The 13,297-nt window shown below is 39.3% G+C and overlaps 1 protein-coding gene across 3 annotated transcripts in view; it reads left to right on the top strand.

Moving 5' to 3' along the window:
* Positions 1–13,297, top strand: part of CNTNAP4 (contactin associated protein family member 4) — a 401,947-nt gene that overhangs the window by 291,913 nt on the left and 96,737 nt on the right. For all 3 annotated transcript variants that reach the window (XM_056525258.1, XM_056525251.1, XM_056525242.1), the window contains exon 13: positions 3,612–3,809. In XM_056525258.1, coding sequence (XP_056381233.1) covers positions 3,612–3,809 — 198 coding nt within the window. The remainder of the gene's footprint in view (positions 1–3,611; positions 3,810–13,297) is intronic.

The raw sequence follows: 13,297 nt of genomic DNA, 5'->3' as shown, positions 1-13,297 counted from the left end.
CACTGACAGACCGTACATGCTGGGAGTTGTAGTTTTACAACAGCTGTAGGCACACTGGTGGGGAACCACTAAGTTAGAAAACAGACTCTAGCTCAGTGATTCCAACCCATGTGCCTCCAGCTGTTGCAAGACTACAACTCCTTGCATGTACGGTCTGTCACTGCACTCTGGGAGTTGTAGTTTTGCAACAGCTGGAGGCACACGGGTTGGAATCACTGAGTTAGGAAACAGACTCTAGCTCAGTGTTTCCCAACCAGTGTGCCTACAGCTGTTGCAAAACTACAACTCCCAGCACGGCCAGACAATCAGGGATGCTGGGCGTGTAGTTCTGCAATATCTGGCCCTTCAGATGTTGCAGAACTACAATTCCCAGTATGCCTGGACAGTCTGGGCATGCTAGGAGTTGTAGTTATGCAACAACTGGGGAAGAACAGTGGCCTCCAAACTGTAGCCCTCCAGATGTTGCAAAACTACAACTCCAAGCATGCCCAGACTGTTCAGGCATGCTGGGAGTTGTAGTTCTGCAACATCTGAAGGGCCAGATATTGCAGAACTACACGCCCAGCATCCCTGACTGTCTGGGCATGCTGGGAGTTGTAGTTTTGCAACATCTGGAGGGCTACAGTTTGGAGACCACCATATAGTGGTCTCCAAACTGTGCCACTTCAGATGTTGCAAAACTACAACTCCCAGCATGCCTAGACAGTCAGTGCATGCTGGGAGTTGTAGTTTTGCAACATCTGAAGGACCACAGTTTAGAGACCACTACACAGTGGTCTCCAAACTGTGACCCTCCAGATGTTGCAAAACTACAACTCCCAGCATACCCAGACAGCCTTTGGCTGTGTGGGCATGCTGGGAGTTGTAGTTTTGCAGCTTTTAGAAGGCCACAGTGAAGATCACTTATCGCGATCTTCACTGCAGCCTTCTCAGCCGCACTTTCCAGCCGCCGCTCCTCTTGCTCGCACCGCTTGTTCCTGAGCCGCCTCCGCCGCCGATGCCAGTCCAGGTAAGCCAGGCCATGTCCCCCCCCCCTCGCCGCCAGTGTTCCCCCCGCTCTGTACCGACTTCAATCGGTGCGCAGAGCGGGGGGAAATGAACTCTAACCCCCCGCCCCCCTCCTACCATTGGTGGTCAGCCTGACCGACCAATGGCAGGGGATAGGAGGGGGTGGCAACATTGCCACCTCGCTCCTATGCTTTAGGCTGGTCGGAGATGTCTCTGACAGCTCCGATCAGTCTTATTTTCCGGGAGATCGGGTCACCAGTGACCCAATTTGCCCGGATCGTGGCAAATTGCAGGTCTGAATTGACCTGCAATTTGCTGCGATCGCCGATATGGGGGGGTCTCAGGACCCCCCTAGGCATTGCCACGGGATGCCTGCTGATAGATATCAGCAGGCATCCCGGTCCGATCACCACCCGGCGAGCGGCAGTGATCGGAAATACGGAGGGCGTATGGATACGCCCTCCGTCATTAAGTGGCGGGACGCAAGGGCATATGCATACGCCCTTCCTCCCCAAGAAGTTAAAGAGATCAGCTGCAGCTTGGCAAGAGGACATCTTCACACCTGATGATCTTCTGGGCTGGAGGCCAGAAAAGATAGACATGAGGACACGTGAGTTACATGGGGGTGGAATCCCACTGTTCATTTGTACTGTCACCAGGCTGTATCAACAGTCATGCCAGACATAATACCCTTTTTGAAGACCTGAACAGAGCCTGGTAAGACTGTTCTGATTGACTATGAAACCTGTTATGGGACAGTGAGCCATGTTATGGAGGTGTGTACCGAGCTTGAGAGAATACTGGCCAGAGACATCCCATATTGTTGGCAGTTGTGGAATGGGGAGAGTGTGCCAGAGAAATCGCACACAAAGGTTCATGAGGTAATGGTAGGTGGTGTGTAACTACTTGACTGTGTGAACTCTGTTTAAGGCCACTCCAACCAATGTCTAGTTGTGAAATCATGTGAGGGTGGGGGACCCCTCTTGAAGACTGATGGCACTGTTCACACTCTGGAGGTTGGACTAAAAAAGTCTGGTGATCTATATCCTTTTGGAGATATGACCTCCAGTACTGCGCACAATACTACAAGTGAGGTTTCACCAATGAGGCAGCAGAGAGGGGAAGTCTGTTTCAAAAGCAGAAAACAGAATAGTCTGGGCTCTCCCTTAGACAGAAGTGGCTGTTAAAGGGGGAGAAATTGTGTCCATTGCCAGGTGGGCACAGCAGGGGCTGCAAAGGACACAAGCGTGGACACAAGTGTGGAAGTGAGAGCAGTGGCTCTGGTTACATAAAGCAGGTGGCTATATGAATTGGACTTCATGTTGAAATGTGAACTGTATCTGATAAGGCTGCAGGACTTATTGTGTTTAAACTGACAGGGAAACCCCCTCAGTTAATAGTCAGGAATGCTACATGTGTAGTGAAGTGGCTTGACGGCCTGAGTGTTGTTTTTATGTTTTGTTTATTTTTCTTTATCCTGCAACCTGTTTAACCTGTTGGGGACAGAGGGCGTATCTGTCTGCCCTCCGCCCACTCCCTTTCTGGTTACTTTTTATATCATGAAAAAATTAATAAAAAGCGATCAAAAAGTCCCATCAATACAAAAATGGTACTGTTAAAAACTTCAGATCACGGCACAAAATATGAGCCCTAATACCGCCTCGTACGCAGAAAAATTAAAAAGTTATAGGGGTCAGAATATGACGATTTTAAACGTATACATTTTCCTGCATGTAGTTATGATTTTTTCCAGAAGTAAGACAAAATCAAACCTATATAACTAGGGTACCATTTTAATCATATAAATAAAGATCAGGTGTAACTTTTACTGAAAAATGTACTGCGTAGAAACGGAAGCCGACAAAATTTACAAAATGGCGTTTTTTTCTTCAATATTGTTGCACAATGATTGTTTTTCCATTTTGCTGTAGATTTTTGGGTAAAATGAGTGATGTCATTACAAAGTACAATTGGCGGCGCAAAAAGTAAGCCATCATATGGATTTTTAGGTGCAAAATTGAAAGGGTTATGATTTTTAAAACGTAAGGAGGAAGAAACAAAAGAGGAAAAACCCTCTGTCCCCAAGGGGCTAATAAACCTGGCGAGGAGCCAGAATTGCAGAAAGGACTTGCTGTTTGCCGGTTTATTATGATAAAATGTGTCCTTTGGTTTATGTATAATATATATATATATATTTTTTTTTCTTTTCTTTTTTTTTTTTATGAAAGCCAGTAAATTGATTTCTGTTTTAACTTAAACATACAGAATTGACTACTTCCTTTCCTTCTACAGCAATGTCACAAATTAACAACATTTCTCAGTATTTTCTCAGTGATGAGAAAACGGAAGTCGTCTTTTAAATAGATTGACTCTAAGAACACCTTAAAGGGGCTTGTTTTTTTTTTATTTACTAGATGAGATCTATTGTAGCTGATATGACTACACGTGGTAATCATTAAAAGTTGTCCCAGAAACTAAAGTAACAAAGTAATTTTAATAAATTAGTAACAAAGATGTTTCCATTCCGAAACTTTTAATACTTATTACTATATCATACTACATTTACTTGTGTATTGCTTAACTGTTTTTCTTAATTTCTCTAGATACAGCTATAAGTATATTACATCACAACAATACAGACCTGAAAAAGGTAAAGAGTTCCAATCAGGAAAATGCTCATATGATGAATTTCAAATACTCTGCTGATATGGAGCAGCTCCAGGCTACAATAAACAATTCTGAGCACTGCAAACAGGAAATTGCTTACCACTGTAAAAAGTCTCGAATTTTACAAAAGCAAAGTAAGTTGCAGCAGGACTATTTTGTTTGCCACAGCTTAATGTACTTTAAAATATGTTTAATCCATAAATATTGCTGTTTCAAGAAGCCATAAAGAATTCACATATGCTGAAAGAAATTTAGCTTTCTTGGCAGGATTTTCCTAGATGCAATTTTCGTTTTTTTGTTTTGTTTTTTTACTGGTGGAAGTAACATAAACTCTTTTTCTTTTTTTTTTTTATAAGTATAAGCTGGAATGTATAAAATGGTTCTTGCTTTAATCCCTCCCATTGTATAATACTTTTACCTCGGAGGCATCCTTACTAGGACAATGTTTTGTACATAAGAAATGCATATGGAAATCATAGCATAGCATAAAATTATCTCTACAATCTTGGAAACTGGTCACAAAGTCAAAAAGAATGCTAATATAGTAAACTACCATAGCCAGTGCTAAAAAAAAAAAAAAAGGCTACATAGGGTATTAGCAGTGGCAAAATAGACAAGAATAGCTTGTGTGTGTGGGGTAGAGGGTCACTATTTTTGGGATGGCAGCTCTGACTTACCTTGTGAGAAAAGAAGGGTCAAGAAAGAAGGGTCAAGAAAAGTCCCAATGCCCACTTTTTAAATATATTTTTATATCACTTTTTAGCTGCTGAAGTTGAGTTGTTCTTTTCAAAGTGCTCTCTGATGACACGTGTCTCAGGAGCTGGCCAGAGTAGAAGCAAATCTCCATCGCAAACCTCATCTATTCTGTGCAGTTCCCGAGATAAGCAGAGATGTCAGCAGAGAGCACTGTTGGCAGACAGAAAAGAACAACTCAACTTCAGCAGCTGATAATTATTGGAAGGATTAATAGAAGTAATTTACAAAACTGTTTAACTTTCTGGAGCCAGTTGATATATTAAAAAAAAGTTTTTTACTGGAAGACCACTTTAAGGTGCTCCTTTTACTTATTTGTCTAATGCACTAGGAACAGACAATGGCATAGTAGTATACTGATGTACATAATAGTAAAACCACTCTATGGTAGATGCTTTTTAGTGTTTATATTCTTTGAAATCCAAACTTCAAATGATTTAACATACTACATTATAATAATTTTAACAAGCATGGCTTTCAGTTACATTTCTTTGTTCAGCTACATTTTGGTGGTGCTATATCAACCAACCTTAGACTATTAGCTATATTCAGTTTGACCAGTCTTTTTGTAACTACATATAGTGCAACTTTTTGTATAATTTGGAAAAAACTATGGTGAGCTTGACTGTGTTGTATTCTTCTTTGTTTCAAACTCAAATATAATTTGTATTGGAGAAAAAAATTATTACTAGAGGCAAAAAAAAAAACCTGGCTTAATTTAAGTTCAGAGTTAGAAAATGATAACAATAGGCTGCTCATAAAGTCATACCTGAATAAAGAGCGCTAGATGTATCGTAGGTGCTAAAGTACATCAATACAACAACCACTCTTATGTAATTCTCCCATGGAGTCAAGAAAGCTAAGAAATGGAAAACTGGTGCAATCCTTTAGTGCTATTTTAGAAATTTCTAAATGGGAAATATAAAACACTGGTTGTTTTCTTGCCGTAAAAATAGCCATAAACATTAAAGTAAATTAATCTACTTCTTGATTTACCTCATTCAAAAATGCTATTTTATCTGAAAAAGGATATAACTACTGTATGTCACAAGCAGGCACAGATAGGGTTAAAGGGGTGCTCCAGTGGGATTTTTTTTTTTTATTAACTGGTGCCAGAAAGTTAAAGGGGTATTTCAGGAAAACCTTTTTTTTTTATTTTTTTTTTATATCAACTGGCTCCAGAAAATGACAGATTTGTTAATGACTTTTATTAAAAAATCTTAATCCTTCCAATAATTATGAGCTGCTGAAGTTGAAGTGTTCTTTTTCGTCTGGCAACAGTGCTCTCTGTAGAAATCTCTGCTGAGCACTTAGACAGAAAAGAACAACTCAACTTCAGCAGCTCATAAGTACTAAAAGGATTAAAACATTTTAATAGAAGTAATTTACAAATCTGTTTATCTTTCTGGAACCAGTTGATATATATAGAAAAAGTTTTTTCCTGGATAACCCCTTTAAGTTTTGTCTTAGTTTACTTTTTTAAGCTTTATGTCATTTCAAGGACTTTTCCTGTAACTTAAGCCCTTTAAACAGATTTGTAAATTACTTCTATTAGAAAATATTAACCCTTCCAGTACTTATCATCTGCTGTATGCTCCACAGGAAGCCCTTTTCTTTTTAAATTTCTTTTCTGTCTGTCCACAGTGCTCTCTGCAGACACCTCTGTCTCTCTCAGGAACTGTCAAGAGCAGGAGAGGTTTGCTATGGGGACTTGCTCCTGCTCTTGACAGTTCCAGAGACAGACAGAGGGGTCAGCAGTGAGCACTGTGGTAAGACAGAAAATACATTTTAAAAATGAAAAACATCCTGGGGAGCATACAGCAGCTGATAATTACTGGAAGGAATATGATCATTTACAAATCTGTTTAACTTTCTGGCACCAGTTGATTTAAAAAAAAAAATGCTTTTCACCGGAGTACCCCTTTACCAGCTCCACAATGTGAAGACACCACCTAACAGTTGCCCAGATTTAACCTTTTTAGAACTCTTGGGGGAAGATTTATCAAAACCTGTGCAAAGCAAAAATTGCCCAGTTGCCCATAGCAACCAATTGATTGTTTCTTTCATTTTGCAGAGGCCTTGTTAAAAATGAAAGAAGCGATCTGATTGGTTGCTATGAACAACTGGGCAACTTTTCTTCTGCACAGGTTTTGATAAATCTCCCCCATTGTGTGTATAAGAGCCTGATACTGGGCCAACTTGTGGACACCTTTGAACAGTTAGTTTTGAAGCTGAATCAATCTTTAAGCCTACTAGTTTACCAGTACCCTAAAAAAATCACTCCGGAAGTTAGGTCATTGACATTTTATAACTCTTGGTACAGAGTAATGATGAATATTTTATTTATATCAGAGGAGGAAGTACCCTTGTAAACATACGCTAAGAATATCATGCCTAATACAAATATAACAGATACCCTTTCTTATGTTCCTGCTTCCTTCTCATTAGAGCTAAAGGAAGAAATATATCTATTAAGAATTGATTTTAAATTGAATCTAACAGTTTTATCATATAACGTTATGCATCACATACAATTCAATAATGGACATTTACACAGTAAATAATTTATTATAGCACAAATGGCATATGAATTAACTTAATTATAGAGACATTAATTTTAATGAACCTTCTCTTGAGACGCATATTGTAATATACCAAACCACAATCAATTTAACTAGAAGAAGCTGCTTTACTATTACTTGAATTCACAGTCCATGCAAACTGAATACAAAAAGCTGTCCCAGAGATGTTACTGCTAAATGAGGAAATTTTTTAAGCATTAGTTTAAATGTATACCCCTTTAGGGTACGTTCCCACACAGCGTATTTGCTGCGTATTTGCTGCTGCGTATTTGCTGCACCAAATACGCAGCAAATACGCAGCAAAATACGCCACGTGGGAATGCACCCTAAGGGTGCGTTCCCACAGGGCGTATACGCAGCGTATTTGACGCTGCGCAAAATGTATGGCAGCAGCGGGAAATACGCTGCGTATCCCTTGCTCACTATACACACAGGGCTTTCCGGCGGCAGCCCTATGTGTGTAGTGAGTTTTGGAGGCGGGGCCGTGTGCCGGCGTATCTGTGACACGCGGCTCCGCCTCCAAAACTCACTACACACATAGGGCTGCCGCCGGAAAGCCCTGTGTGTATAGTGAGCAAGGAATACGCAGCGTATTTCCCGCTGCTGCCATACATTTTGCGCAGCGTCAAATACGCTGCGTATACGTCCTGTGGGAACGCACCCTTAGGGTGCATTCCCACGTGGCGTATTTTGCTGCGTATTTGCTGCGTATTTGGTGCTGCGTATTTTCCTACCCATTGACTTCAACAGAGAAAATAAAATACGCAGCAGCAAATATGCAGCAAATACGCTGTGTGGGAATGTACCCTTACACAAGAATACATATAGTTGTATAGTCCAGTGCTTATATGTTTCCCTTGCTTACAACATATCCTATTTTTATTTTTCTATGCTTGGACTCCTTTTTTGATGGATGAACATTACTTTATACATCAATGTTTGTATTTTATTTAACTCCTCAAGCACACAGCCCATTTTGACCTTAACCCCTTAAGGACTCAGGGTTTTTCCGTTTTTGCACTTTCGTTTTTTCCTCCTTACCTTTTAAAAATCATAACCCTTTCAATTTTCCACCTAAAAATCCATATTATGACTTATTTTTTGCGTCACCAATTCTAATTTGCAGTGAAATCAGTCATTTTACCCAAAAATTCACGATGAAACAGAAAAAAAAAAAATTGTGCGACAAAATCGAAGAAAAAACGCCATTTTGTAATTTTGGGGGCTTCCGTTTCTACGCAGTGCATATTTCCATAAAAATGACACCTTATCATTATTCTGTAGGTCCATACGGTTAAAATGATACCCTACTTATATAGGTTTGATTTTGTCGCACTTCTGGAAAAAATCATAACTACATGCAGGAAAATGTATACGTTTAAAAATGTTCTCTTCTGACCCCTATAACTTTTTTATTTTTCCACGTACAGGGCTGTGTGAGGACTCATTTTTTGCGCCATGATCTAAAGTTTTTATTGGTATGATTTTTGTTTTGATCTGACTTTTTGATCACTTTTTATTCATTTTTTAATGGTATAAAAAGTGACCAAAATACGCTTTTTTTGGACTTTGGAATTTTTTTGCGCGTACGCCATTGACCGTGCGGTTTAATTAATGATATATTTTTATAGTTCGGACATTTACGCACGCGGAAATATCACATATGTTTATTTTTATTTTTATTTACACAGTTTTATTTTTTTTATGGGAAAAGGGGGGTGATTCAAACTTTTATTAGGGAAGGGGTTAAATGACCTTTATTAACACTTTTTTTTTACTTTCTTTTTTTGCAGTGTTATAGGTCCCATAGGGACCTATAACACTGCACACACTGATCTCTCATCCTGATCACAGGCGTGTATTAACACGCCTGTGATCAGTGTTATCGGCGATTGACTGCTCCTGCCTGGATCTCAGGCAAGGAGCAGTCATTCGTCGATCGGACACCGAGGAGGCAGGTAAGGGCCCTCCCGGTGTCCTGCAAGCTGTTCGGGATGCCCCGATTTCACCGCGGCGGTCCCGAACAGCCCGACTGAGCAGCCGGGATACTTTCACTTTTGCTTAAGAAGCGGCGGTCAGCTTTGACCGCTGCTTCGAAAGGGTTAATACCGCACATCACCGCGATCGGTGATGTGTGGTATTAACTGCGGGTCCCGGCCGTTGATGAGCGCCGGGACCGACGCGATGTGATGCGGGGTCGCAGCGCGACCCCGCTTCATATCGCGGGAGCCGGCGCAGGACGTAAATAAGGGGTACTCAGGTGGAATTTTTTTTATTTTTTTTAAATCAACTTGTGCCAGAAAGTGAAAATTATTTGTAAATGACCTCTGTTTAAAAATCTTAATCTTTCCAGTACTTATCAGCTGCTGTATGCTCCACAGGAAGTTCTTTTCTTTTTGAATTTATTTTCTGTCTGACCACAGTGCTCTTTGCTGACACCTCTGTCCATGTCAGGAACTGTCCAAAGTACAAACAAACCTATCCTGCTCTGGACAGTTCCTGACATGGACAGAGGTGTCCACAGAGAGCACTGTGGTCAGACAGAAAGGAAATTCAGAAAGGAAAGAATCTGTATGCTTTCTGTGGAGTCTACAGCAGCTGATAAGTACTATAAGGATTAAGATTTTTAAACGGAAGTAGTTTGCACATCTGTTTAACTTTCTGGCACCAGTTGATAAAAAAAAATAGTTTTCAACCGAAGTACCTCTTTAAGGACACACCCAATTTTAATTAGTATTTTAGTTTTTTCCTCCTCGTTGCTAAAAATCATTACTCTTTTATATTTCCATCCACAGAACCACATGAGTGCTTGTTTTTTGTACAACAAATTGTCCTTTTTATTTTAATCTCTCATTTCACTGTAGAATTTATCATGCAACCAAAAAAATATTATTTCTGTAGGTAAATTGAAAAGAAAACTGCAATTTTGCAAATTATGGAAGGTTTTGTTTTCACGCTGTACACTTTATAATAAAAATGACAAGTATTCTTTATTCTGTGGGTCAATACAATTAAAATGATATCCATGATTACATACTTTACTAATATTGTACTGCTTTAAAAAAAATTCTAACTTTGTATTTTTTTACTAAATGAGTATGTTTAAAATTACTTTATTTTGACCACCTATAACTTTCAAATTATTTTGTATATGGGGCTGTATGATGGCTCATTTTTTTCCCTGTGATCTGTAGTTTTATCGATACTACTTTGCGTATATGTAACTTTGTAATTACTTTTTATTTTTTATTTTTTTTGGAATGTGACGTGACAAAAAAGCTGCATCATCCATTTGCTGTGGGTGATCCGAACATCCATTCAAACGCCGGCACTGCCAAAGATGCCGGGATCTGTATTGATCACGGAATCCGAGATGTTAATGGCTGACATCAGCGTGATCGCTGATGTCCACCATTACCAGTGGGTCCCTGGCTGCTGACAGCAGCCGGGACCTGCCGTGCATGATGTCAGAGTACAGGACATAAATATGCGTCCTGGTTTGTTAGGTACCAGGAAACCAGGACACATTTACGTCCTGTGCCCTAACCATGAAGAACTGCACCTGGCCCAGAGCGACATAAAGATTCAAATCTTTGTCCAAACTACCTGTTTATGCAAAAATGGCGCAACTTTTTGTCACTCTGTGCTGCACTTGCCAAGTGAGTAGAGCTATATACAAAGTGGGCATGGTCTGCATGGTCTCCTGCAAGTGCCAAAACTTATTTAAATTTTCACCTTTAAGCATGTATAAATTTTAGCTTTGAGTGGGTGACTTTGAGTGGGTGACCTCAGATGCACCCACATTGGTGACCTCAGATGCACACAGATTTATCTAGATGCATATGTCTCCAGATAAATCCAGCGTGATCAAAATTTAGCAGGGGTTTACTAAAGTGTTAATCTTCCCATGTGCCTATAAAATATCAGAACAGTTAGAATCGACAACACTTTCTTTATTCTTTAAAAGTCGTTGCGGTGCATACAATCCATAAAGCGGGACGCCAGAGGTCAACAAACAGACCTGTGAACAGCTGTTTCGCACCGAACAAGCAGCGCTTCTTCTGACCAACCCCTTCCGTCACCTGGGAGCAGGTAAATACACCTACTTACTCCGCGTCACCAAGGAGGGTGTTACACTTCGTTCATCAAAGTAGTCTAAAAACAACAATTGCAAAAAGCAACCTTTACAAGCCTCCAGCAAGCATTAAACATAAGCATTCATCTCCAATCTGTCATTTAATCCTAGATTTCCCAAGGCATTAGTTTTGAGAATCTTTCTTCAGAAGATTTGTGCATGTGTCCATGACAGCATCTGCAGCTACTGGTTCTATGCCCAAAAATTGTAGTGCTTTAGGGTCATTATTGTGTGCCTCCTTCACATGCTGCATCATTCTGTAAGTGGACACCAAAATGTGGAATTTTACTAGCTCACTTGAGGTAGATTTATTATTGAGTTCATAAGGAGCAGTATAAATCTGTTTTCAGCAAGCGCCCCCATGTGGTGACTGCAGGTAGTAAGAAATGTATCATTGGATTTGGGGGCTACAAGTAAAGAAGCAGAGTATTTGCTCTCTCTACTGAAATTGACATGTAACCCTATAAAGATATATGAGAAATTTACCGTATTTCAATTTTTAACTTCTTAAGATTAAAATAATATTGCCATACATTCCCTGTTTTTTTTTTATCTCGTAAAAGTTATTAAAAATAATACTTAAGATATTTAATATGCTTTCATAAATCATGTCTTATATAAATTTAATTAGCATGCAATACTATTTTATGTCTTTTACTAAACTAATTTTAATGTATCTTCTTTGTATGAATAATGCAGAAAATAGATGCCTACACTTAGCATGATGCTTTTTTCACCTTTAATTTTAAAATGTAGACTTGAGGTTCTCAAGATAAATGATTCTAATATCATGCCTCAGTGAGTATGCAGACTCCTGGTGCTCTTTCTCACTAATAAAAGTAAAATATTTGACAATAATGAAAAATTAGGTTATTTGCAGAACATCTTTTAACTTAAAATAAATCAGAAATGTATTGGGGGGAGTTGTAAATTTAACCATATATTCCAAGATACAACATGCATCCTAAGATATACTATACCTTTCAAAATGTGGTATATAGTGTTGTTTAGTTTATTCATTATGCAAATGTGAGTGAATTCAATTTGTGAAGTGTTACAGAAAGTATAGCAGTCATTTAAAATTTATAAAAAATGTGGGTTAAGAAAAGAAATGCAAACATGTTACCTATAATTTTAATGTGAAACTCATATAATGTAAGGTTTGTCCTCATGTAAGGAGTAAAATATAAAGGGTGGGAACTAATTAAGGAATTTGCACAGGTTTTTTTGTGTAGATTTGTCGCAAAAATGTAACATGTGCGACTTTTAGTGGTAAGCAGGCCTGCACAATTTCTCACAGAACAGATGTTTTACACGAGATCTGCTTTTAACTTTGAAGTGGTCAGTGATTTATGACGTGCCCATTTTCTAAAAAAGAGTCACAGTTTGTCGCACAGACTTCAATTACACAAAAAACCTACACCAGAACAGACCTGGCTTACAAAACTCACACAAAAAGTGGCACAAAACATGCACGGGTGAAAACATGCACAAAAGTCGCAGAGAAGGGGGTCATATAAAGTGGTGGTCTGAAGTGAAATTTCACAAAAATGTGTTCTAGCCCCATATTTATCACAGGCCCTACACAAGTTAATAAATGTGGTGCCCAGTAGGATACTGTATGTCAGTTGGTGTTGCCTTTTCTTTAATTTTTTTTTTTATATATTATTGAATTGGATTATACTGTTAATATAGACCTGCAATATGTATTTGTGAGCACATGGTTGGGTACGCCCGATAGGTTGCAGAACCGATCCCAGGGGTAGGTCAACTCTCCCTCCAGTGGAATCAGCAGGGGTATTTCTATGTAGCCTTGTTGTACCAGTGGAGATGTTTTGACCTACATGTGAAGTATATGGTAGATCAAACTAAGTAGAGGTATTACCTACGGGATTGTGGGCAGTTTTGTGCTGTTTGATGTGTGCATTATGACTAGTGATGAGCGTCATTGGCCATATTTGAATTTACAACATTTCGTGAATATATAGCCAAGTTTTTGTCCTATATTCGCGAATTTTGCATATTCTTTATATTCGCGTATTCGAGGAAGAAAACAGTGAGGGGGTGGGAAACTTTACTATTGGTTGCTAGGGATGTTGTTGATAACCTCTGACGAGTGTATTTGCATCATTCTAATTGGCCCACAAGTGAA

Source organism: Hyla sarda, chromosome 1 (genome assembly GCF_029499605.1).
Source record: "Hyla sarda isolate aHylSar1 chromosome 1, aHylSar1.hap1, whole genome shotgun sequence".
Lineage (NCBI taxonomy): Eukaryota > Metazoa > Chordata > Amphibia > Anura > Hylidae > Hyla > Hyla sarda.
The sequence above is the reverse complement of the archived record's forward strand: the minus strand, read 5'-3'. Positions and strand labels throughout refer to the sequence as shown.